Below are 24,633 nucleotides of genomic sequence, written 5' to 3' on the forward strand. Positions count from 1 at the left end.
GCCCCTTGTCCTGGTGGCAACTGGTGAGGCAGTTGTTAACAACTCTGAGCAGAGCAGTTTACTCATGTAGCTTCCCATTACCTCCAAAATATCTATGAATGCTGTTATCTCTACATTTTAATTACCATGGGCTACATATAGAAGCGCCATTGCAAATTAGTAATATCCTTCTGTTTCCAGCAGTTTAAGGACTTGCTGGTAGTGGCTGTGGCATGCACCACAGAGTTTAGGGCTGCATCTTTTATTTTCCATTGTTACATGGAAAGGATGGTCTTGGCAATTTCTGTCCTACTTGCTGCAAAAGTAAGCATTGGTTATCGGGCAGGGTGGATGTTTGCTGATCTAAAGTCCCTTGGGCAGCTGTTGGGCCAGCTCCCCCACTAGCTGTGCAGTTACATGAACCTGGGGCTGCTGGCAATACAACTTGGGAAAACACTCTCTCCTGCATAGTTTGCTCATGAACATTTGGTACTGCTTAACTCACAGGTCAGCATGTTGCCTTCTGTCTGTGACATGTTCCCCACCGACAGCAGGAGATGTCTGTACAGCCTCGCCCCTCAGGGGGGCCAGGTATCACCTGCCCAAGGGGTCTCTTCATGCTACTGAAGGGGCTCCCTGACACTGACCTCTGGATATAGATACGTCCTGATCCGCACAGGGAAGCCTGTAGCTCACTGACTTCCTTTTTGTGCTCAGATCCTCTTGTGGCTTTGGGGCAAAAGAAATGGGGTAGAGCAGTACCTTCAGGAAAGCATAAAGGAAAATATCCATCACTTGTGGGTTATGGTACCAGGAAGTGAAACTTTTTTAATGACCATGGCAGCTCTTGTTGCTTCTTTCCACTTGTCCAAAGCAAGAACTGCTAGAAAATACTCCAGACATCCTTCTCTGGAGCCTGAGAGTATGAACCCATCTTGGCACCTCTTTGTAGTTCAGCTCAGGAGTGGTTTATAGCAGTGACTTTTCAACTAAACAAAAGGCCTGTTTGGCATCTCTTAGAATTCAATGCCAGGGTTTTGGTGGTAGCAGACGGAGAAGAGGAACTACCACATACGGGAAAAAAAAAGATGAAGAAAATGTTCTTCACATAGGGAGGGTGGGGAAGGAGACACGGTAAAGGTTTCCATGGCAACATTCCTTGAAGATAAGTATTTTTAAATCTGTGAATTTTAGCATCAAAAACACAGTTGTGTTTCCCACAAAAAGATTTGGGGGAGGGCTGGAGTGGAAAGAATTTATCCCCCTACTTTTCAGGTCATTCCAGTTTCTTTTACAGAGGATCCTGCTCTCAAGATAAATGAAATATGTGCAATTTCTATGATCTTAATGCTCCTGTAAAGAAAGCCTTGCTTCCAGGAGGAAGGAAGCATCAGTCATAGTTCTATATCTGCTCCAACATCTTTGGTGCAAGCACTTGATCATCTCTTTAATGGGAAAAGTAGTTCAAATAAATCAGTGCTAGACCAGTTAAAAGTCACAAGGACAAATCTTGCAGGATTTTACATTAAAACTAGTGTAACTTGGCACGAAATCTTAATTTTAATTGATGTACAGTTAAGTGATAGTAGTAGTGATGAGGTTGCTGAGGCCTTTTGCCTTGGCCAAAGAGGAGAGGATGCAGAACTGAAAGGGCAGAGAAACCAGCTAAAAGATGTCCCTGGTGAGTGTCTTGGTTACTTCGATGACAGTGAAACATCCCCGTATGTGGACAAGTGATGCTCCAGTGACACTATTATGCAGGAAATATTTGCTCTTGATACGGGGTATCAGTGCTGGGGCCACCTCTGAAGGTCTCGGAAGTTTCTCTGCTCCAGTCTCTGCAGTGCAGAGCAACTCACGGGCACTGGCACGCTCTGCTCCCACCTCCCTGCTGGCATCCAGGCAGGTCAGCTCTGTCACGAGCCTGGCACATCCAATGCTATGCCTGCTTGGCTGCCAACTTTGAAGTCTCACCAAAAAAAGGCTTTTTTTTCTTTTTTTTAACAGTTGCTTCCAATTCAGTGGTGACTCAGACACTGCAGCAAGGATAAAGTGATCATCTTCCCCTTCAGAGCTTTACAGCAGAAGGCCCTGGGTATCCTCTCTAAAAGAGAGCTTGGTGAGCCCAGCCATCAACTGGATTCAGTTCTTTTAATTTAACTGATGGAACAAGATACTCCAGCAGTGCTGTGTACCTGCTAGCTCAGGGCTTGTGTTTCAGCAATAGACCAAATGATTCCTTCAAGGACTTTGTGCTCAGAAACCCTGGGGAGGGGAGACTGGGAGGGAATGAATAGTCGTAAAGAAAACAGAAGGTACAATTCACCCATTAAGGCTCTTTTCCTGACCAAACTTCCCTAGGCCATGAATTCAGGAAAGGAACAAAAATCTATTGGAATAATAAGGGGGAAAAAGTAAGTCATATTTGGCCATTTATCTTTTGGTGGGAGGGAGAGGATGCAGATAAGGGTGTCTAAAAAAGCAAAATTCATACTGGCCAGACTGTGGAAATTGGCACTGGGCAGCACTGTTTCACATTGGCCAAGACCTGATACAAAATAAGCAAGGCTCAGATCTAGCTAAGATGACTTGTCAACTTCCCTACATCTTCATTGATAAAACCTACCAGCAGCATGGAAAAAAGCTGCACTTATGCCACTGTTGGATGCTCTATCAGATTCACTGTGGTCAGATATATTGTTCCTAATTCTGTAAATAATGCAATGCCCTGATGTCAGCACTAACATGAAAACGCATACTCTGGCTTTTATAGTTTCTTGGACTGAAAAGCAACTGCCATACTCATGTAGGGCTTGTTAGGTGTGAGTTACTGATGACAGGTATCACGTTTATTCCGTCTCTTCCTTTAAGGCCACTGTGGTATTTTGTGCCACACTCCGATGCTTCGCTCCGTGAACGTGCCTTGCAGCTGAGCTTCTGGAGAGGCAGGAGCTCTGCCATCCCTACATCACACGAATGCAGCAGCGTCAGTCCCTGCTCCGCAGCCGTCAGTGCCGGTGTGCCGGGAGCTGCCTCCTGCCGGGTTCCTGGTGGGTGTCAGCCAGCCGGGGGCCGGCGGGGCTCGGGGGCAGCTGGGGCCGGGTCACTGCTGCGCAGGGAGTGACAGACGCTGCCCTGTGGCACCATGGACGGGTGCTCTTACATGGCTCTCAGCTTCCACAAATGCCGTTTCCAGGCCCAGTGGCCTTGCCTGCTGGCAGTTCGGCTATCCCCTGCAACAGTCCTGCTTGGGGATAAGGGTGCGGCAGATTTGTTTCTGAACGTGCCCTGGCTTTGTGAGGTGACTGTCCTGCTTTTGCAAGCTCTTCCAGCAGTCTGAATGGGGAGAAAGGTGCCTTGGGAGGAGAGGACTGAGCCAATGTGAGTCAACAGGGGCCGGCAGGGATGCCTGCAAGAATACACTGTCACATATCACGGGAAACTAGTGGTTGCAGCTGCCCCACATTCATTGGTAAGCAAGATATTTGGGAGCAGAGAGAGCACTTAGTTCTGCTGTTGCAGAACTCATACTAAATTTGACAAACCCTGCACCTGGATTTGATGGTAGTGATCTAAAAGGAAGGAGCAGATTGACTGCTTGTTAACAGAATGCTCTAAATTAACCTCAGCCATGGGCCTGGTTCTGCAAACCTTTGCGTGACTGTTATTTATGCTGTACAATTGCATGGAATACCATTGACTATCCAATATATTGGCGTAGCACAGCTGCACTGAAATTCTAGTTGTGGCTTTCGGTTGTTGGAACCCAAATTTTTGGATCTGTTAGGTATTTGGATTTTGAATACTCCCAAAGAGTCAAGCACCTACTTGACTATTTAAACGCTTAGATGTCTTTGTAAGTCTAGTATTGCCATAATGCAAAGAAAAAGGAAATTACGTAGAAATTGCCTGGCCTCTGGTTTCATATCCCAGGAGTGATAACTAGGTAGAGCCTGTTGCTGTATATACGCCATAGTTCACAGCAAATGTCTTTTTTACTTGAGGAAGCTTGATGGTGATTTTTACATAATAAAGATGAAAATACTGCAAACATACATCATGCATTAGCCTTTATATATTTTATAGCTGTACTGTTCCAGTGTGGCAAACAGAGCCGAGCAATCACATTTTCTCAATTACCTTCAAGAACTGGAAATCCTTATCACCTCTGTGTTTCTTTCTCCCACTACTGCTGCACTGGTCTTGAAATTGTCACCACAGCTAAAAATCCTCTTTCTGTAAATTAAACTGTGATTTCAAAAAATTTTACAGTACAGCCTCCTCATAAAACTCCACAAGTCTTTTGCTGATGTGACTCACTCAATTACTCATGTGGGCAGACGTTCAGATAATAAAAGTGGTTAATGGAAAGCTGTGAGAAATACAGCTGGTTCTTGAGGAGGCAGCCAGGGGGGAATGTACTGTGGGTATTTTATCCTAAGAGCTGCTGAATTCACTGAGCTCACAGCCATTTTTTTAAGATAAGGATTTCTCCATTCTGCTTTTTCCTTTGTATAAAAACAGCTTGAAATATCAGATTGGCAACAGGGAAGCAAAAGCACACCAGCTGTGTATGTTTGCTCTTCTGCTCCTCTTCCTACATATTAGAGATGATAGCCAGTCTGTGCCCTGAAATAATCCCTTTATCCTAGTGATGTATGTACCTAAACAGCACTCAGTAGTCTAATGAGCTCTGGATTTCTGAATCAAGGAGTGCAACAAGTGGCTAAATAACTTCTTTGGCTGGAAGTGTCACATATACTGACAAGGATCAGATTTTTCTGGAATAAATAAAATTAAGAGATTTGGCCTTGAGATTAGGTGTGCAGTAGGTCAGGAAATACACCTAAGAAACAGGTTTCAATGACATTTCAGTGAGTGCACATTAGAGGAATATGGCACCTTTTGAAGTTGGTGAGGCAGAAAGGTGCGGAAAAGTAGTAAGGTATCACTTGGATGTGAGAACTCTGCTATCTAGTGTAGTGATACATGTGTGATGGCTTCAAAGAGACTTAGAATTAAGCCAAAACTGGAACTAGTGTAAGTGGATGAACTGATTAGAGCTAAGGGCTAGCTGGCATTTGCAGAAGTTAACTCTTGGTTGTGTGGCTCTGAGGCTGCTAGATTTTTGGAGGTTGTGCTACTGCAGTTGCTGTGCGAGCCCATTCCAACAACAGTGCTGGATATGGAAAGAGCGAGGATGTGAAGATTTGCTCATTTTTCATACAAGATGAGCTGGGAGGGAGACTATGGTTTGACTTGTAAAACAGAGCTTCTGGCACAGAGAAGCAGTGCATGGATGTTGAGGCTCTGGACCAGAGAAAGTAAGCTGTCAGATTATATTTAGCGACTACATGCTGCAGGAAAGCGCAGAGAGGGAAGGAGGGGAATGATTGCATAGCTGGGCCCCATGGGCAGTGAGCACACAGAGCATGGAATGAGGCTGTTAAGAGAGGATGAATTGCCTTGGTGTTCCTGATTCAAATAAATCTCTATGTGAGGTCAGGTATCTGCACAGACTTGTATGATTACTTTGATCACCAGAGTTCAGTTTTATTTATCCATCAGTAATAGCCCATACTCCCATTAGGTGAAGAGTGACCAACCTGTGGCCTTCCAGCCATTCCCCTCTACCCTCACCCTGGGGATGTCTCCTGCAGCAGTCCCATTCCCAGCTGGGGAAGCCATAGTCTGATAGGGGCTCCTGAAACCAATGTCCTAAGCTGCTGTACAGCCCAGTTGCACACCCAGCTCGGTCCTAACCCACTAGAAGCCTGATAGCTAAGGCTGGTTAGCTAAGGTTAGGTTACCCTGCTCCATTTAAACAGGGGTGAGAATCCTCCATTGTGTTTTCTGGAAAGCCCAATCCTAAACAGATGAAGACGGGGAAAAAATACCCTTATACCTGTACAAGACAGATCAAACCTTGCATGCTGACACATGGCAGTCAGTCATTTGGGTCCTGTCATATACTCCAGGGTGCAGAGATTGTGACTTTGACTAGTTTACAGCAGGATGGGTACAGCTTAGGCTCTTAACTCTTTCCTGCTAAAAGGTCACTTGTATAATTCAGAGATGCCTTTCCCTTTGAAATAAGTAAGGCCTTTAAGCTCCCTCTCAGAGGAGACGTGTGGGGAGGCCTGGCTGCCTTCTGTGCATAAATATTTGTCAAACTGGATTCAGACTCAGGTGGCTGAAACGACTGCGCCCATGGGGAGCCATCAGCCTCCACCTCCTGTTAGGCAGTACTGCATCATTGAGATTTGTGTTGTTCTCATACTGTCAAAATTAGCTGTGGGTGAGAGAAAGGGCTGAAATGCTCCTGTGTGTTTGCCGAGCAGGAGGGCAGAGCAGTTGGGGGAAGGAGGGAGATGCAGAATGTAGTAGTGATGAGAAGCTGTGCAAGGAGAAGCTGCCTTCACAGCCTTGAGAAAGGGGATTACTTGTCCAGATGTGTGATAGAAGGAGGTAAGATGACTTCAGAGATGTGATTAATTATACTTCCTATGCAAGAGAGTTACGCTAATTACAGAAAGAATACACATTGGGTTTAGTGGCTCCTAAGAATATGCAAGGTCATAAAATATTTTTAAAGTGGTTTATGTGGTAAAAGTAGGATTACAAATAGAACAGGATTAGAAAAGCTCCAGGGAACGAGTTCCTGGAGCTATGTGAATACCTAAAAATCTGAACTTTAATTTCAGGAAGAAACAAAGACCTCAGAGAATGCTTCTGAGTGTTGCAGCTGCTGCAGATCAAACTTGAAAATGTGAAAAAAGCATCAGTAGGTCAGTAATACGTACTCCAGTCCATAGTGAGCCAGAATCAATAGTTCAGAGAGGATGAATGTTTGTATGTGCTGGACTGGAGCATTAACTCCTCTATCTACCCTTCAGTGGCTCAGTGGCCATATCAGACCTTACCTGGGGGATGCCACAGGGTCAGGACAGGGTGGGAAAGGACTGGCAGTTGGTCTAGGTTAGCATCTTAGAGAAGGAATACCAGCAGGAAAAACAAATTAGAGCTGTTCTTTCCTCCCCTGTTCCCTGAATGCTTGTCGTTTGAACGCTCGGAAGGAAACTGATGAGCAACTGTGCTTTGTGCTGACCTCTCTTTGAGACCATTTGTTGCCTGTTTTCTTTTAAAGTCTGAAATGTTAGAAAGAGATAATTATTTTTCCTATTTAGCTTGACCTCTTCCTCCCCTTGTAATGTCTCTGTCCTCACTCAGTGCTCTGTTGAAAGAAAGTTCAGTGGGAAACTAGAAAAAAGCTTGGGATTTGGAATGAGACGTGCCCTCAAACAGACAGTCTGAATCTCTGCAACATCCTGTTCCTCTCTGGAGGTGCTGTGAGGTATCAGATGTCAATCATGCACTAGGTGGTTCTGAAATAACAATGTTAGAGCAAACACTTCCCATGAGATGGAAGCTACTCCATCAGTCACCTCTCCTACGTTTGTGCAGCAAGCCTTTTACCCAGCTGCAGTTTCTCATAAGCAGAGAGGTTATCTGTGGTTATAATCTTGATTGCCCAGCAAATTGCTGAATGCCTGAGGAAGCAGGAGAAGAATGTGCAGCTTCAGGGTGTGTGGGCTTTTCAGTCTGGTTTACAGTGAGCACTGGAGGTTGAGTGTTTAAGATGCCTTGGGATCCTGACACCATTTGTTGCAGCATTAGACAGCTGTATTCTATACTGGGAGGCCACCCCACCATTCTGGAATAGCCATGGGATTTAAGTAAACTGCTGTTTGCTTCAGAAACTTTGGATTATGAGACTGGCAAAGAGTGGCCATCCAGGCAGAGGCAGACCCAGACGCTATGTGAAGCAAGTGTGAAGACTATGTCTCAGGTGGAGAAGTGAAGGTACATACTTCAATTACAGACTATTTTCTTCAATTGCCCAATTTTCCTTCCCTCCCTCACCCCAAATGCTACCTTCCAGCTAAAGGGCATGGGCCTGTATATTATCATCAGTACCCATGACCAAAACTTCGGTGCCAGAGTCCTTTGTCCTCTATCCAGCTGCAAATCTGCTCAGTTCCATGTGATGCAGCAGCACAGGGATTTTCAGCTTTTGTTTCTACTGTTTACGAAGAGTGGAAAAGAAAAAAGGAAAAACGCTTATAAAACTAGAGCACAGTTATATAAAGAAGTGAACTGAAAACCTGCAGCAAGATCTGTCTGAGATCTGACCTGGTCATCTGCTTAAAGAGGATGTTTACTTGCACCCCTTACGTGGTGGCTGTGCTGTTCAGTTCTCCATAAAGCAAAGAAAAGGGAAGAGACTTTGATTGTGATTTCTTGCTGTGTGCATGACAGGCGGCCTTTGAGCTACCCCATTTTTACTTTTCTCTAATAAAGAACTGATGATTCAAACTGTACGTGTGGGACACCCATGCAGAGTGCCCAGTTGAAAGATGGCACATGACCAATGGGTTGACTCATCTGTGCAAGGTTTTGTGAGGAGGGGACTCCCTTGGGTGATTGGCATAGGTAAAACCCTGACATGTGAGAGAACTTGGAAGAATAGTGATCTCCCTGTGCTTTTGGATCTTGGCCTCCAATATAAGGTCTCTAGACTGCTTGCCTTTCTATTTTTGGTGACTGAACAGCACCTTTAGGTGAAAAATGTGTTTGCTTCTCAGTCTTGAAGATACTGATATAAGGGAAAGTCTTGCATGAAAGGATTGAAAAAAATTGGAGAAGTTAACCTATGTAATAAATTAGGGCTGAGGGAATATAAAAACTTAAAATTAGTTTAGCACATCACTTGACAGATGGGGAGTAATTTATGTAAATTTAGGGAAGTGGTAGTTGGATTCAGTTGATCTAATTTAAACACTATTTCTAATTATTTTTGGGATGTATACAGAGGATTATAGGATGGCCATTATTCTGACAGGAGGGCTCCTCATGTTTAAATTTAAATCCATAAATGAGTACCCTATTAAAATGTAAACATGCTGTGATAACAAGCACCTGATGATGCAGACAGGTTAGTCCAGCTACTCTGGTGAACAGCTGTGTGCATGTATTTCAGATAATGCTTTTTCTTACGCTCTAAGAACCACAGGCAGAGCCCTTGAGAGGTCAAGAGGTGCCTGACCCACAGGTGGGAGCCGCCTGTAAGGAGGTTTGCTGATGCTGAGTGCAGATCTGAGAGCAGATGGGCTCTCACAGGTTTCCACTGAAAGCAGGGCCTGGTGGCACCCAAAGGCAGAGAGAGAAGATGACACAATTAACAATTCCCTGTCCCTACACTCTGGTGCTGCTAATCCAAGTTGAAACTCCTAACAGCATCTTTTGGAAAATGTTCTCCTTTACATTTTGACAGCTTTCTCCTATTGCCAAGAGAAAGATCATGTAGGTTTACTGGGGAGCTGCCAAATGACAGCTTGAGTTCACACCTGAGAAGCAAATGAATGAAGAGAGAAGGAAAGCCTCAGCCTGCCTCCAGCCTGGCACAAACGTAAAGAGTCTTGGGAGCATTGGCATGAGCAACCCCTGATGCTGCAGCAGCAGTTGTGACATGAGCAGAATCCAAGCTGAAGCTACAGTGGGAGGAGGAAGCATGGGGCCTATTACCAAAGTGTGAAAGCATTATCCATCAGCTGCATACCCTGGGAGAGTTGGAGGCCTGGCCCTGGATGATTCTTGGAGGTGTGGGATAAAGCTTGGAGCTCCACACTGTACAGCAGCCCTTTGTGAGCTGATTTGGCTGGCTTTCCTTCCTTGAGCCACTGCAGGAAACACCACTCTCTCAAGAGGTGCATTAACAATCAGCAGGGGAGCTGACAACCATAATTCATTCTTTAACTTCCCCAAACCCAGTATTTTTTGATGTATAACTCATGGTTTATAAACTCTGTGGGTAGAGGGCACCAAGAATGAGGCTGCATGACACTTCTTTGGTCCTTGTGGGTTTAGGGCAGAATGCCAGACTGTTGTGGAGAACTGACTCCACGGGTGTTCAGTGAATTTCAGACCATATTTTAAAATGGGAGAAAAATGCTGTGTATATGAGGGTTTTTTCACCAGTATGATGAACACTGTGTCTGACTCATCCTTCATATGTGAGAACTAAGCAAGCTAAGAAGAAATGACCCTCAGGGCAGGAATTTCTATCTCATCTTTCTTTTAAGGGAAGGAATTTCCAAGGACTAGCCCCAAACACTACTAGTTTGTTGTCTGACCCCACCAGGTGTTTGCAATCTGCAATTCTAGAAGTCAGACATATCTAGCTGGATGCCTTTACAACAGCTTTCAAAGCAAGAGACCAACTGTTCTTGTAGGACCAGACTGATGCCCGGGTCCCGCAGTGCTGGATGTTCTCTGGCCGGCTACCAAAGTGTCTGTAATGTGAAGGCTGGGAAAGCATCAGGTTGTTTTATCAGTGCCCTAGGCTGCCCTAGCAGAGGCAGCAGGAGCTTTGTGGAGCCTCGTGGGAACGAGAGGTGAGTAATCACAGCTGCAATTCATTTGAAAGAGACAAATGAGCTCCCCTGCAGAAAGCTGGGACACTTCTGCTGAGAGGGCTGGTTGGTTGGGGTTTTGTTTTGTGGGAGAAAGGTTACTTCTAGGTTCACGTGGAGGAATTGATTGGGAAAGCCTTCCTCGAAGGGTGGACATTTTCATCACACTCGTAGAGTGACTTCCCTGGGACATAAAGGAAGTCAGTGTTAAAGCCAGGAACTGACCGAACAGACCTCCTAACTGATGGCTTCAGTGCGGTGCTTCAGCCACGAGGCTGTCCTTCCTCTGTTTCTGCTGACCCTTCATTGTGCGCTATTTTGGCGAGGCTGGGAGTTCACCCTTCCTCACCCCCCTGTACAACAGCAGCTTTTCAGAGAGGACCCACACAGAGGAAACCTTTTCTTCCTCCGGCGATGAGAAGAGCCGATCAGCGGCCGCACAGGAGCAGGAGGGTTTGGCGCTCACACGGCACTCAGAGCTCCCAGGGGCATCGGCAGAGGTGGCCGTAGCCCTGAGCTCTGGAGGGCGCGCTGCCAGCAACCCGCCAGTGAGTGAATTAAGGCAAAACGCTTTAAAAGGAAGCCAGGACTTGCCGAAAGGAGCTCACGCGTGGTTATTTACTGTTTCCCGGGACAGCGGTACGGGGGGGGGGGCAGCCCGCGGGCCACGGCGCCCCTCCCCCGCTCCGCCGGAAACGCCCCCCGCGCGCCACCGGCACGGAAGTGGGCGCGCGGGGGACCGCGAGGGGCGACGCATGCGCAAGAGGCGGCGCGGGGCCGCGCCCCGCCCCCGCCGCGGTGGGGGTCTGGCGCGCGCTCCGTGCGCGCGGCGCGAGGCCGGGCCCGGGCGGCGGGGCAGAGCCCGGGGGGCGGGGGGAGCGCGCGGGGCGGGCGGGGGGTGAGGGACGGACGGACGGACGGACGGGTGGGTAGGTGGGTGAGTGAGAGAGAGGATGTGAAGATGGCGGAGCTACAGATGCTGCTGGAGGAGGAGATCCCGGGGGGGCGCCGGGCCCTGTTCGACAGCTACACGAACCTGGAGCGGGTGGCCGAGTACTGCGAGACCAACTACATCCAGGTGCGTGCGGGCCGGGGCCGCGCGGGCCGGGCAGGGGCGCGCCCTCACGGCCGCTGCCCGCCGGGCTGCCCCGCTCGCCGGGCCCGCGGCGGCGGGAGGGCGGCGGGAGGGCAGCGCCGGCTGCTGCAGCCTGGGGCGGGGGGGGAAAGCGGCTTCACCTCCAGCGTGAGCTCCCCCGGCGTGACGACGCGCTTAAATATGTAATTGATTCCTAAATTGAATTCCTTGTACTTTGTGAGTGAATGTTTATTGTAGATCGTGTCTCTGTCGCCTCTTTTCGTTCCCTCCGCACGTTCTGGTCTCCTTTGCTGCTGGCTCTGAGGTGATGTGATAAACCGAGAGCACAGCTGACTCCTACAAATAATAGTGTTGGTGCTTGTTAATTTAGTGCAGAATGACATATGCTTTAGTAGGGTTATGTCTGTCCGTTTGTGTTTCCCTTCCCGAGCAGGACTGTGGAATTTCATAGGAAGGGCAGCTACCAAGTAGTAGGTGCAGGATAAAAGCATGATGTAGTAGAGCTAGTACAGAATTAGGGGGAAAGATCAAATGCAAGTTGCTACGGCATAGTGTGGTTTTTGCGGTGACTGCTCTAAAGCCAGGCTGGTGTTAAGACTTTCCTTTTTTCTTTCTAGTGGAAGGAAAGGCGAAATATTGTCGGTTTACTTTGATAGTGGTAGTAGGGCCAAATGAAAACTTTGTCCCCCAGCAAACACAAGAAGACACCCTAAGACGTGCCTGAGTCTGCAGGAGAGAAAGGTGGGGGGGGATGACATGGATTTGTGGTGTCAGTGCTGAGAGAATTCCACAGTGTCCCAGAATTGTTTTCAATGCAGTCCCCGAAGGGCAGAGTGCTTGTGTGCTTCCAGAGGGCAGCTAGTGATGAGATCTGTGGTGAGACTGTTCTGTCAGTGAAAATGGGAGAGACTATTTAATCAGAGGCAGGGAATACTTAAAATGTCCCTGTAAAAAAGCTCTCACTATTTCTTTTGAATTGCTGAATGACCAGCTGTCCTTTAGAGAGAAGACTTTGCTTATTTTGAGTCATTTACAAAATAGGTCAATTACAGTAAAATTATGTAGATGTATTTTATTATGTAATAACTTTTCCGATGTTGAATTGATGTGACTTAGGGTTTTTAAGAGATGTGTCGAAATATTTTCTTATAGTTATAACCTGACATACATGTGTTTAAATTTCTGCTTCTTTGAAAATTGATTTTTCTGGAATATGGGAGAGGAGTATTGGAAGGCAGAACCAGATAGAAAGAACTGCATGTAGTTTTTTTTTCCTTTGCCTTTTTTTATTTGTATTCTTTGTATAAGCCAAAGTTTGCAAAATCTCTATGGAACAGCTCCACTTTTAATATTTTAGTGAAAACTGCAGAAGAGGACTCCATGCTGTTTTGTGCAAATAGAGAATGAAAAAAAGATGGTTATTGCCCCAGACAGCACATAGTCCATAAGGACAGTCTGGGATCACAGGAGATGGATACAGACAGATGGTGAATAAAGGAAAAGAGTGAGGCACTCTTGGTCAGCCTGATGGATTCTGACCACCACATATCCCGACTGTTGGCAGTTTATCAAGCATCATGACAACACGGAGCTTTAAGGGGGAGGTGAGAATTAAAGAATTAAATTGTGTTGTGAGCATTGACTGTGAGCTGCAGTATGGGTCACAGCATGAACATGCTTAAATTTTTAAACAAGTGGGGAATGGAGGACATCAGCCAGGCAATAGGCTCCGGCTTTAGGAATGCTCTGAGACATCACAGAGTGGGTTTGTTGTGGAGAAGAGGTTCAGTGTGAGGGGATTCTGGATTTAGTGATGCGAGTGTCCTAGTAACAAATCTGTCAGCAAGCCCGTCCCACCTTCACAGTGCCAGAGCTACGTAAACTGCTGCACCAGATCTCTATAAAAAGCTATTTTTTTCTTTTCTATAGGAGGGGAATAGATTAATGGGGAAGAACTGTTGGTTAATTGGATATTTGTGGTTTTGCTTCTAATAGTATTTATTATTCTAAAGTTGTTATGTCCAAAAAAAGTCCAAATTATGTTCAAAATAGTAGCCTTAAATTTTGTGGGGAAGATGGGTTTGTAACTGCTCGGAAATGCATGGAAGAATAATTGTCCAGAAAGTCATGTAATGAAGATGAACTAATTCTACTGTAATCCTGTAGTATTTCACTGCTGACAGAAGATTTGTTGTGGATAATCTTGAGATCTAGGGGAGGCTCAGAATGTGACTGAGACCTGAAGTTTATGTGCAGGATGGTAGGTGCTGTAGTGATGGGGCCTGTATTATATATTTCAGTAGACAAGCCACTCCCTTTTTGTGCTGCTTGCTGCTTTGAAGTTGTATTGTCCAGTACAAAAACTGTTTCAAGAGCCAGTGAGGCATAGGCCAGTGTAACAGAATTTGAAGTTCAGTGCTACAGTGAATGTGTTTTTTCTCTTCCCCCCCACCCAGCAACATAATTGCAGCTTCAAAATAATTAAACATGTAATCTCATACATGAGGAAATTGCTAGCTCATAGTAGAGCTGTGGCAATTGTAACTCATTTGACTTCTGCTTATGAAATGAAAAATCAGTTCTTAAAAATTTTGTCAGTGTTTATCCAAATAATGATTGATATGTAGCTCAATTACTTTAGCAACAGGGAATGTTACATTAAATGTTATCCTTCCCTTGAGTCTGTGATATGGTGGTGTATCAGAGCACATCAGCTTTAAATGTTGTGGAAAACTATAGGAAATACAGCAAATATATAATAAAAGGACCTGCAGCAGTGAAAGACAAAAGACTGCTGTTTGGGGGGGAAAAAGTTTTTTCATGTCAAAACCATCTTATTCTTCTAATAACTTGGAGAAATCATACAGTTGTTTTTATGTCGTGCTGCTTCTTAAAGAGAAGGGGAAGACAAGCTTTTTTATTTAGGAGGGTGTTTGTGTGGTATCAGACACGATGTCAATCATGGGTTAAATTTTACATGGTCTGTTCAGTGCTTTATGTACTAGTGCTGTGTCTTCTGTTACCAAGTTCAGTCTCAGTCTAAACAGGCAACAGAGTAATTCTATCAAACTTGATTATTCGATGTACTTGATATTTGCAGTCTACATTGATTTATCTGGTCTTTCATAAAGAGCAGATAATAGTTGGACAGTGTGCTGTGTCTACAAAACTTTCATATTCCTGCTTAATTTTGTTCAGGAGTATCATAAAGAAAATTTCTACTTACGATAGTATAAGTAACAAGAGCATACAATTACGTGATTTGCACATCTTGTTACTGAAATAGTGACATAAATTCCAACACTGGCTTGCCCTGTTAAGTTTCTTTGAGCTTGTCCCATGTAAGTCTATTCTGGAATAATCTTTTGTTTGTTTCTCAGTATCATTTGCTCTTTTTAAAAATCAGCTCTTCATTTTGTGCAGTGCATGGAGCTTTCTGGAGTAACAGAATGCTTGTGTCTGTAACTCTTTGCTGAAAGAGTCAGAAAAAATTACCAGGTGGAGGCATTTCAGCCTCTAAGTGTCTGGTGGGCAGAGATTTGAGGTGGGGGGAGGTCCCACCACCACAGCACGCAGAACTGAGTGAAAAGCCAAGCTGCCGTCCCCTGCCCAGCCTTCAGAAGGAACCTCTGATTTCTCTGATCCATCTGTGTTGGCTGGATTCTTCTAAAAGGTTCTGTATTGTTATTTAGTTATTCAAGATTATTACGCTTTACTTGTCAGCTCTGGAGACTGAAAAGGAAGAGGGAGCTTCTGATTTTCCTCCCTTTGTATTCTTCATGTTGCCATGACTGTTTGCATTTTATATACAGAAACACTCTTACTGGTGTTAGTGAGGGGAAGGGTAGAAGGTAGATTTTTATTCTTGTTCTTAGTAATCCATCCTGCTGATTACTGGAAATAACCTGCTTTCATTCCTGCAGATAGCTTTGTTTAACTAGACATAAGGGTGAAAACTACTTGTTTCTCAGTAAATTTTACTGCAGTCCATAGATCAATGAGTTTCATAGTTGTTTTCCACATATCTATTAATTTTACTTAGATCTCATAAGAAAAAACCAAGTGGCTATAGATTTGGAAGCGTCTTCAGTAGACTGAACAAGAGAATAAGGCATCTGTTACTGTATTAGTTTTAAATTACAGGAATGATGGTCTTTACAAATAGCAACTTAGTGGTTACAGCTTTACTAATGGGAAATTTCCATGGAGTTGCTTGTGATGACTGGTACCAGTATATAACTTGTATATTTATACAGGGAATTGCAGGCATTATGGTTTATAAGCAAGTTCAAGAATGATCTCTTCTCTTTACTGAAGAGAAGAGAGACCTTTACTGTATCACCTTAACAAAGGTGACTGAGATTTGTAAAATGTATTTAATTATCAGAAGTGTGAGTATGAGAGGAAAGTTGTTTTCACTTTTTCGGTTCCTTAAGATTGTTTATTTTATAATCCAACTTCAGTGAAGGGGTGATTAATCTTAGCAGTGATTGAACACTTGTTCTGCAGGCATGAAAGTGGATATTGATTAGCTCCAGTGAATATTAGTCCAGAAGTTCAGGAAGATGCTAACAAGTTGAAACTCTAAAAAACCTATGAAGCTAGTAAAACAATAGTAATGAGTACATGGGCAATATGCTAGAGTGTCTTACTCCTAAGTGCAATGAATTATTACATGGATACATCTTGTCCATCAGCCTATGATAGGACTTCATTAAAACCACGTGATTTTAAGTTTGAAGTATGCAGTGGTGGATTAAGCTTCAAGGTCAGCCAGGTGCCCACCAAACTGTTGTCTTACTCTCAGTCGTCAGCTGAACAACAGAAGAAAGTAAGAAAAAGACCAGTTCATGGGTTAAGGACAAGGAGGTCGCTCACAAATTAGTGTCATGGGCAAACCAAACTCAGCTTGGGGAGTATTAATTTAATTTACTCCCAATTAAAAATCGAGTAGGACAGTGAGAAACAAAATCAAAACTAAACCCACCTTCCCCCTTCTCCCTGGGTTCAATTTCACTCCTTCATTTCTAACCCTTGTACTTCCTCCCTCTGGAGTGGTGCAGGGGAACAGGGAATGGGGGATGCTTTAGTTCATTCATATCACTTTGTCTCTGCTGCTCTTTCCTCCTCAGTGTCTTGCCCCTGCTCCAATGTGGCCTGGCTCCGGTGGGATACAGTCCTTCACAGAGTGCTCCAAAACACAAATACAAGGTCCTTCCCCTGGGCTGCAGTTCTTCAAGAATGCCTCCAGCATGGGTTCTGCCCAAAAGGATACAGTCCTGCAGGAACAGGCTGCTCTTGTGTGTGTGCTGCACAGGCCACAGCTCTGCCAAAAGCCTGCTCCTGCACGGACTTCTCTCCACAGGCTGCAGCTCCTGCCAGAAGCTTGTTCTGTGGGCTCTGCCAGGCTGCAGCTTCTTTCAGAGCATATCCACCTGCCCGGGCATGGGGTTCTCCATGGGTTGCAGAGGGGTCTCCAGTGCCTGGAAACACCTTCTCCCCTTCTTCCTTCTCTGACCTTGCTGTCTGCAGGGTTGTTTCTCTCACATATTTCCCACTCCTCTCACAGCTGCTTCACAGCATTTTTTATCCTTTGGTAGATACCTTATCACAGAGGTGCCACCAGCATCACTGACTGGCTTTTGCCTGGTGGGGCTCTTTTGGAGCTGGCTTAGAACTGGCTCTGTCTGACGTGGGGGCAGCTCCTGATCTTGTCTCTCAGAGGCCACTCCTGCAGCCACCTGGCTACTGCTAAAGTGGCTTGTTAGGTTTGGGAAATTTAGTGAGGATAATCTAGAGCATGTTTCCTTTAAGTGAGTCAGTGAAGCTGGCAGAGTTGGTGAAGGATTTATCACTCAACCAATCTAACTTTCCATTTTCATCAGCTGTGCTGTGTTTTGCCAGGAAAGCTAATTTAATGCGTTTAATAGTGCCACAAGTTCAACCCGGAGTTGAGGAAAAGCAGGGTTGATCCTCTACTGAGTGGATATGGAAATAGCATAAGCCATTTTGTTAGTGGTGATTGGAGTATTTGTAGGTATGAAAAAAAATTGTAAATATGCAAGTTGCTAATATAAAATAAATGTTGCAACACTAAATGTTGGTTACAAGTGGCATTCTAGTTGTTCCCTTCTGTAGTTTATTTCCAGACTGTGGTTATTGAATTATATTGACCAACAATTTTAATTCAGAGTAGCAAGCATCTGCATCCTACATTTAATCAGCTCTCTGAAATTTATTGTCCATTGCTTGTGTTTTACTTGAGTTTACAGTTATTAATCTTTGTGGCTTAGTGCTAAGGCAGAAAGTGGTGCCTATGTAAGGCAAGAGCTTCTTCAGTCAGTGCTTTAAGCAAGTGAAATCTTACTCTGTAGTGTTCAGCAGAATATTTTCTTGATGAAAACATTGATTTAAATACCATGTTTGCAGCAAATTTATTCAGTAGAGTCTATGTCTAGAGGCTGATGGCCCTTTATTTTTTAAATTTTGTTTCAAATTCTGTGTTTTCACACTTAATTGCACACCTGAAATTGACCTCTTGCTTAAATAAGTTTGTAAATTTGGTGGATATCCCTACGAGGTGCTTCAGTCATTGGGCTGCTTTGTGAAGCAAAACTCCGTGTCAGTAGATGAAACATCATCACAGCACACTAAATTTAGGAGCATTTCCTCTTCTCAGGGCTCTCATTGGTTAGGTTGGCAATTCTTTCTTGAAGTGAGTGAATTAATATGTTCTTGCGAGTGACTTGTGTCTATTTCAGTGAGAAATCTTAATTTTCTGTTTCTCAGGTGCAATGAATAAGTTGCTCTGTCAAATTTAAAGTTATATGCTCTGAATTATAGATTCTATATATGCTATTCCATTTTCCTGTAGCTTATTTCCCAGTAGATGTCATTTTAGTATCTATTCTTAATGGTATTTCAGTTTGAATAATAATAAGTGCTTGCCTTATTGGCTTAGTGTTACCATAATGAAGTTGTTTTATGCTCAGTGAAATGCAGGGTGAGGAACAAATATTACTTGGTGCGGGGTTTTAGTAGCCTGTGTGTAGTGGTTATAACACATAGCCAAAGCTAGTTCTGTGCCAGCTCATAAATTTAGTATTTTTTTCTTAAAAACTCCTCTAAGTAAATGCAATGTTTATATTAGGGTATTTTATAACTTTGTTGTGAATTTCCTGCTGACATGAGCAGTGCTGTTGCTTTGCTCGGGGATGGTGGGAGTGTGAAGTGAGGGAGGAGGAGGGAATGACTGAGGCAGTGAGCTGTTAGATGGACAATTTTAAGGTAAGTGAGAAGTTCATCAAGATACCAGGTATCAAGCCCAGTTATTTCGAGCTTTTGTGCAGCAGCAGTGCTGCTCTTTGGGCCTGAAGGCCTCTAGTGAAAATGTCAGGTGTTGTTTCTGTGGCCCCCAGTGAAAACTGTGAGCAGTGGGGCTGACACTTATTAAGCATGCAAGGGTCAGGACAGAACCTGTAGGTAATACGGGACTTTCGAAAGCAGAATCAGTGCTTGTCTTTTTTGTAGAGTCTGTCTCATAAAACAGTCAAAGTCTCTTCTTGATACTGCTGGTTTTGCCGGACAGGAATATACAAACTTAGCTGAAATAGTGTTTTTGAGTCTGATCTCTGTTCAAACAAAAACTTGTAGTGTGTCTAACAAACAAAATATACAAAGCCAGTTATTACTGAATAGTGTAGTATAAATTCAAAGCACACTGATTTGTCTTGATTTGCTTTAATAGTAACCATTAAATAGTATGTGTTCACTCAATATACAGTGCAGGTTCTCAATTATCTTTAGGTGTATCCTTTTAGACTGTAAGTTTGAGCAATGCTGGGCATTGCAGCATTTGCAATTCACTCTCAATTTTTTAACTAGGTGCTGACTTTGTAAGTTGCCTTGAGAAGTGGAGCTTGTTCATAGCTTTCTGTGTGAGGCAGAGCATTTGCTGCAGGGTGTAGAAGTTTGTTGTCTACCTACTTTTAATTGGGTAAAAACCACAGGTCCCACAACTTGTGGGGAATGTAAAAATGTTAAATATCCCAAATTAAATGACTCTTTTGAATCAGCTAACATACATTTGGGTCTGTGGAGGGACATGCCAAAAATATTTAGCCAAAGGGAGATTAAAAAAATTGTATAGATACTAAAGATACCCTGCCATTATGGAAAGTTTACAGTAAATTTCACTATTTATAAATATTAGAGAAAAGAGAAATAGTAAAAACAAAAGCCAGCCTCTTATCCCCTACACTGCTAACAGCAGAAGAAGAGGCTGAGGTGGATGACAGGCTTCAGAGACACTGAAAAATGCCAATATGAGCAGATGCTCAAAAAAGGGGTGGTTATTTTTGACAGAGAAATAATGAATTATAGGATTATTCAAATAATGTTTTGAAAAGTATGAACTATGTACACTGGTTTCCCATTTTTCTTGGGTAAAGTATAGGGATACTAAATTAAGTTTGAGAGGTAATACTACTTAATCTGTGGAATTATTGCTATGAGCTAAGGCTCAGGATTTAATGGTATTCTAGAAAGGCTAGACATTTTAAATAAATAATGAGAATATAAGCAGTTCTATCTTTTCCTTTCATATGCTTTTGCCTTGCATTTATTCCATGATTGAGTTTTATGTCTATTATATGAAGTATTTTGCACTGTCCACTGTAATTCATTTCACTGGATTATTGGGGATATTGCTTCTATTTAATGCTGTATTTTCTGTATCCTGAATACAATAGATCCTGGATCCTTTGAAATGCTTTTTGCACAAATTGGTGTTGGATTTGCCTTCCAAGGAGAGGGAATTAATGTGTTGAGTTACTCATGTCAATTTAATAAGATCTAGATAAATTTCATTTGTGGGAAAGAGAGCTAAAGCTTTTTATGTGATGGAGTATATATGTGTGTGTGCTGAAATGGTGATAGTAAAATTAATGGGATTTTTCCACCATGACTAATAACTAGTGAACTGGGAGTGAAAGGAGTTGTAGAGAAGAATGAAACTGTGACATTACATTTATTTGTTATTTTTGATAAATCAGTCTGGGGTGTTCTCTGATACACTTCTCAGTTTTCTCACTTTATTCATCTGTTAGTGATCTCAGAAATTAGCTTCAGAGATTAGGCCTATTTGTGTTCGTGTCCTTAGAGATGTGATGCCCATGAAGAGACTCTGTCTCAGAAGGGGAGAATGATTGAGCGTGCAGAATCTCTGGATCAAAGAGTAGCATGCAATCAGCCTAAATTGGTGAGGATGTTGGTTTTGTAGCATTTCTGTCACATTATGAGTGCACTGCCATAGCAGTCCATTCCTGAGAAAGAGGTAATTCTTTGACTCTATGTGCGTCTGTATAAATTAATCAGTTTGGATAACAGAAGGTAGAAAGTTATCAGTAGACTCTGAATTGCTATTATATTTGTCTGGGGGTGATGATAATAAAATCATCTCCAAATTGAGGCTGCTTCTATAACCACTTGATGGAATGAGTTAATAGAATTATTGTAAATCATTCCTATTTTATTATCTGCTTAAAATGTAAATTTTGTATTTTCTAAATATGGAGGCAGTCTTTAGATTTATTGGAGTCAGTAATTCAGTATGTACTACAAATACAGTAGGGGAAATTCAGTTTTGATGACTGGAGCAAGAGGGAGGGGTAAGCCTCTAATTTTTGTTTTTCTTGTTTGTATACTCATCTGTACACCAAATGCAGATCCCTGGAAACAGAACTTTTTACTGTGATGAGCCTGTTAAAAGTGTTTGTAGCATTTTAAGACCCTTCATTTAAGTAAGGATTATAAGAGTCTGTCTTGCATAATGAATTGTCTCATTTGATCAACAGTTGGATAGTTAATACAGAGGTATAATTTACTTAACCATTTATACATATATAAAAGATTTTTTTCATTAAAGAACAAGTGGGGAATACAGTGCCAATAATCCACTTCTCCTCTGGAAAGGCTGTGCTTAAAAGTACTACAAAGAGAAGAGGATTTTGTCTTGTTTTCTTAGGATGAACAAATGTTAATATTTTCTGTGTGTTTGTGTGTTTTACTTTCCCTGAAATTTTCTTATATTTTTTATACTTGTAGCTTTTGTTGAGGACACAGTGAAGAATTAGAGATTTGTCACTGGTGAAGGTTCAAAGTATTGAATTTTGTTACATTTAGCTTCTTTTCTAAACAGCATGCTCAACTTTGTAATATTCAATATGTAATCTTAAGTTGAATTTTCTGTGTGACACAGTATCTTTAAAATTAAAAACATACTTAAGGAAATTCCTTCTGTTCTGTTTTAAATTAATTATACAAGAAACCCCTAAACCAAGCAACATTTTCTTCCATTTTCTGTGCTGCTCTTGAGGCTGTGTAATGATATGGGCAGCAAGAGGAGTTTTTGTGGAGCTGGCTTTTTCCATAAACAGTGTGATGTGTTTTATCATTTGAGGAAGAAAGCTGTTTTAAAGTACCAGTTTTAGATCTGAAGTTTGGTTTGGGGGTCTTCTGCAGTTACTATATGAATATGACTTCAATTCCCCTTCTTGCAAAGGAGCCCAAAATGCTTTTCTTGTTTTTTTTAAAGGAGTGAAATGATAGTCATCTTGTGGTGAATTGATTTGACCTTAATTTTCAGGTGTCTTGGCATTACCACATAGCAAATGCTGTACTCAGTGAAACTCCCAAGGCAGCTCTGAAAGGCCAAAATTTTGAAAATGGTTTTTGCTATTCATTTTGTATTGGAGATGGAAATGTTAAGCTGTGCAGATTGAATTGCAAAGATTAGTGAGAGTTTTGTTTTTTGTTTGAAAATATTGTATTCATTTCTCAAACTGCATTTTTTTTTGTGTGTGTGCTAAACAGGTAAGTGCCTCTGCACAGACCAAATCCCAACTTGAGCAGGCAGCTTCTTATACCTAATTCTGTTGGTTTTAAGTAACACAGCTCTTATATGATGTCATCTCTAGATGTCATACTTTACAAATTCAGGGTAAGTACAGCTTTTGTGTACAAGCAGTGGAAGGAGTTTATTTTGGTCTGGATTCTATATGCCCTTAGGGCTCTGAACATAGTCCTTCAAGAATTGTTTGCAGGTGTTTCTTTGACTAATTGTAGGAGGAATATGAGTGGTATTTCCTGAGTTTTGGGGACAAACTGTTCAGTAAAATGACTGGAAGATGGTGAGTGATACAAAAACAGCCAATTGCCTGTGTCTAGGAAGGTGGAGAATTAGAGGTTCTACAGTTGGGGGATCCTTAAAAAAGGAGACAATTGCTTGTCTGAAAAGGAGTTTGAAAATTTGTACTTTGTCTGTGCCTCTTTGTCTTAAAACCTGTGATTCATATTGTGAAACTTTCCAGGATAGTTGTATTTATTGTCATAGCTAGATGGATAGAGGGGTGATGGTATTACTTAGGCAGGCCTTCTCAAATGAAAGGGTCATTCATGCAGCACTTTTAATTCATGAAGGTGTAGAGAAAACTGTTTTATCAGATGGTAGTAGAACTTGCTGAATACGTAGTTGTAACAACTTAAGACAACTTGAAAATGAAATCACATAAAAAAGAAAAATGCAAGGCCAGAGAACCTTTTATGACATAGAAATGTTCTTATTTTTGTCATTTCACTTCTCTGATGTTTCTATCTTTGTGACAACAAATTGCTCAAAATTGTCAGAACAGTAGCATTAAATTCTGGTGAATAAGTGAAGGTTGAGACTCACTCTATGTCATAATTACAGTGAAAGTAAACACAGTCATGGGGATTCTTCATATCCTGTATTGGAGTGTAAAACTGCTGTGAGAGGAGTCTTGTGTTCTTTCATAATTCTGCAATGTCACTTGCGATTTTCGTGGTGTAGGCTTTCATTTCTGCAGTTTTGATGTAGCACTGCTGTTACCTGAGTGATGAGAGCAGCTGCTCTGTTGCAGTGCAGTGCTGTGGCTGTGCTTGCAAGCCGAGGGCAGGCTGGCAGTGCAGGGGGAGTGGGCTGCCTGCAACGCTGCCTGTAACATGTGCAGCCTTTGGGATGTGTTCTGTGCTGGAGAGCTCTTGCCATTGGGAGAGTTTCCAGCATGTGGAGAGCTGTCTGGTACTGCTGCTGTAGTTGGACGTGATGAAATTTGGCCTATGTGGGGAACAGCATGATAATTCTTAACTGCAGGATTAAAATGACTCTTTCCTGAAATATCACCAAATTTAGATTGTATAGCAGGAAGGAAGTGTTTCCCCTATTGGAGACAACCAAAGTCTGTATATGACTTTTCTTTGAAAATTATTTGAAAAAATCGACTTTTTAGACTGTTGCATTTGTAAAAGTTCATTATAAGCAATTTTGTTAGGTGAGGAAAATAATGGATGAAAATTCTGCTCTTAAGTTTTCCTGGGCTACTCTGGATGTGGCTGTTGTAGGTGAAAAATAGCAGTACATTTTTATCTTCTGCTGAGATGTCTGTGACAGATGGTGTCTTCTCTGTCCAATATGAATGCCTCCTAATCTATAAATATTGAAAATACAGAAAAAAAATCTAGAAATATGGAAAGAAAAAGGTATTTAATTGCTCTTAAAAAATGCATCCTGATTGATATAGGATTCTCTAAGAGATATTTATAAAGATCTTGGGCAGAACAGCACCAGCAAGTGCTGAAGTCAGTATCTGAACAAATCTAAAACGGCCTGGTGAAAATCTGGCTCACATTAGGCAAACAGGGAAAAGAGAAGTTATTGTTTCACCTGTTCTGGTAGAATGAGATAGTGCTTGCAGATGTTTTTGTGGTTAAAAAAGTGCTTTAGTGGAAGCTGAGGTCTGGAACATCATTAATATGTGTGCAGAGGTGGGCAGCTGTTAATTTTGGAGCATTGCAGATGCTTTGAGAGTCTTTGTCTGATTCATTCATCTGTCCTTTTCTGAAGCTTTTATGGCAACCACATTTCTCAGGACCAACTTTGTAGAATGTCTTGTCCCATTGTATGTGGTACTTATTTTTCATTTTAGAATTGCTTCCAGGTTTACAGAGCTCTGTCTACTGTTGGATCCCGAATAACTTGATGGATTTTTTTTGAAAGTGTTCTGATAG

The 24,633-nt window shown here is 42.6% G+C and overlaps 1 protein-coding gene across 24 annotated transcripts in view; it reads left to right on the forward strand.

The window, feature by feature from the left end:
* Positions 1 to 11,365: 11,365 nt before the first annotated feature.
* The window catches only part of ABI2 (abl interactor 2), a 66,699-nt gene continuing 53,431 nt past the window's right edge, over positions 11,366 to 24,633 (forward strand). For 9 of the 24 annotated variants that reach the window (XM_039555009.1, XM_039554991.1, XM_039554996.1 and 6 more), the window contains exon 1: positions 11,369 to 11,529. In XM_039555009.1, coding sequence (XP_039410943.1) covers positions 11,413 to 11,529 — 117 coding nt within the window. In that variant the 5' untranslated portion in view covers positions 11,369 to 11,412. Of the gene's footprint in view, positions 11,530 to 24,633 lie in introns of all 24 variants that reach the window. The other 15 variants (XM_039555005.1, XM_039554999.1, XM_039554992.1 and 12 more) reach the window with 5 other exon arrangements.

This window comes from Corvus cornix, chromosome 7 (genome assembly GCF_000738735.6).
Source record: "Corvus cornix cornix isolate S_Up_H32 chromosome 7, ASM73873v5, whole genome shotgun sequence".
NCBI lineage: Eukaryota > Metazoa > Chordata > Aves > Passeriformes > Corvidae > Corvus > Corvus cornix.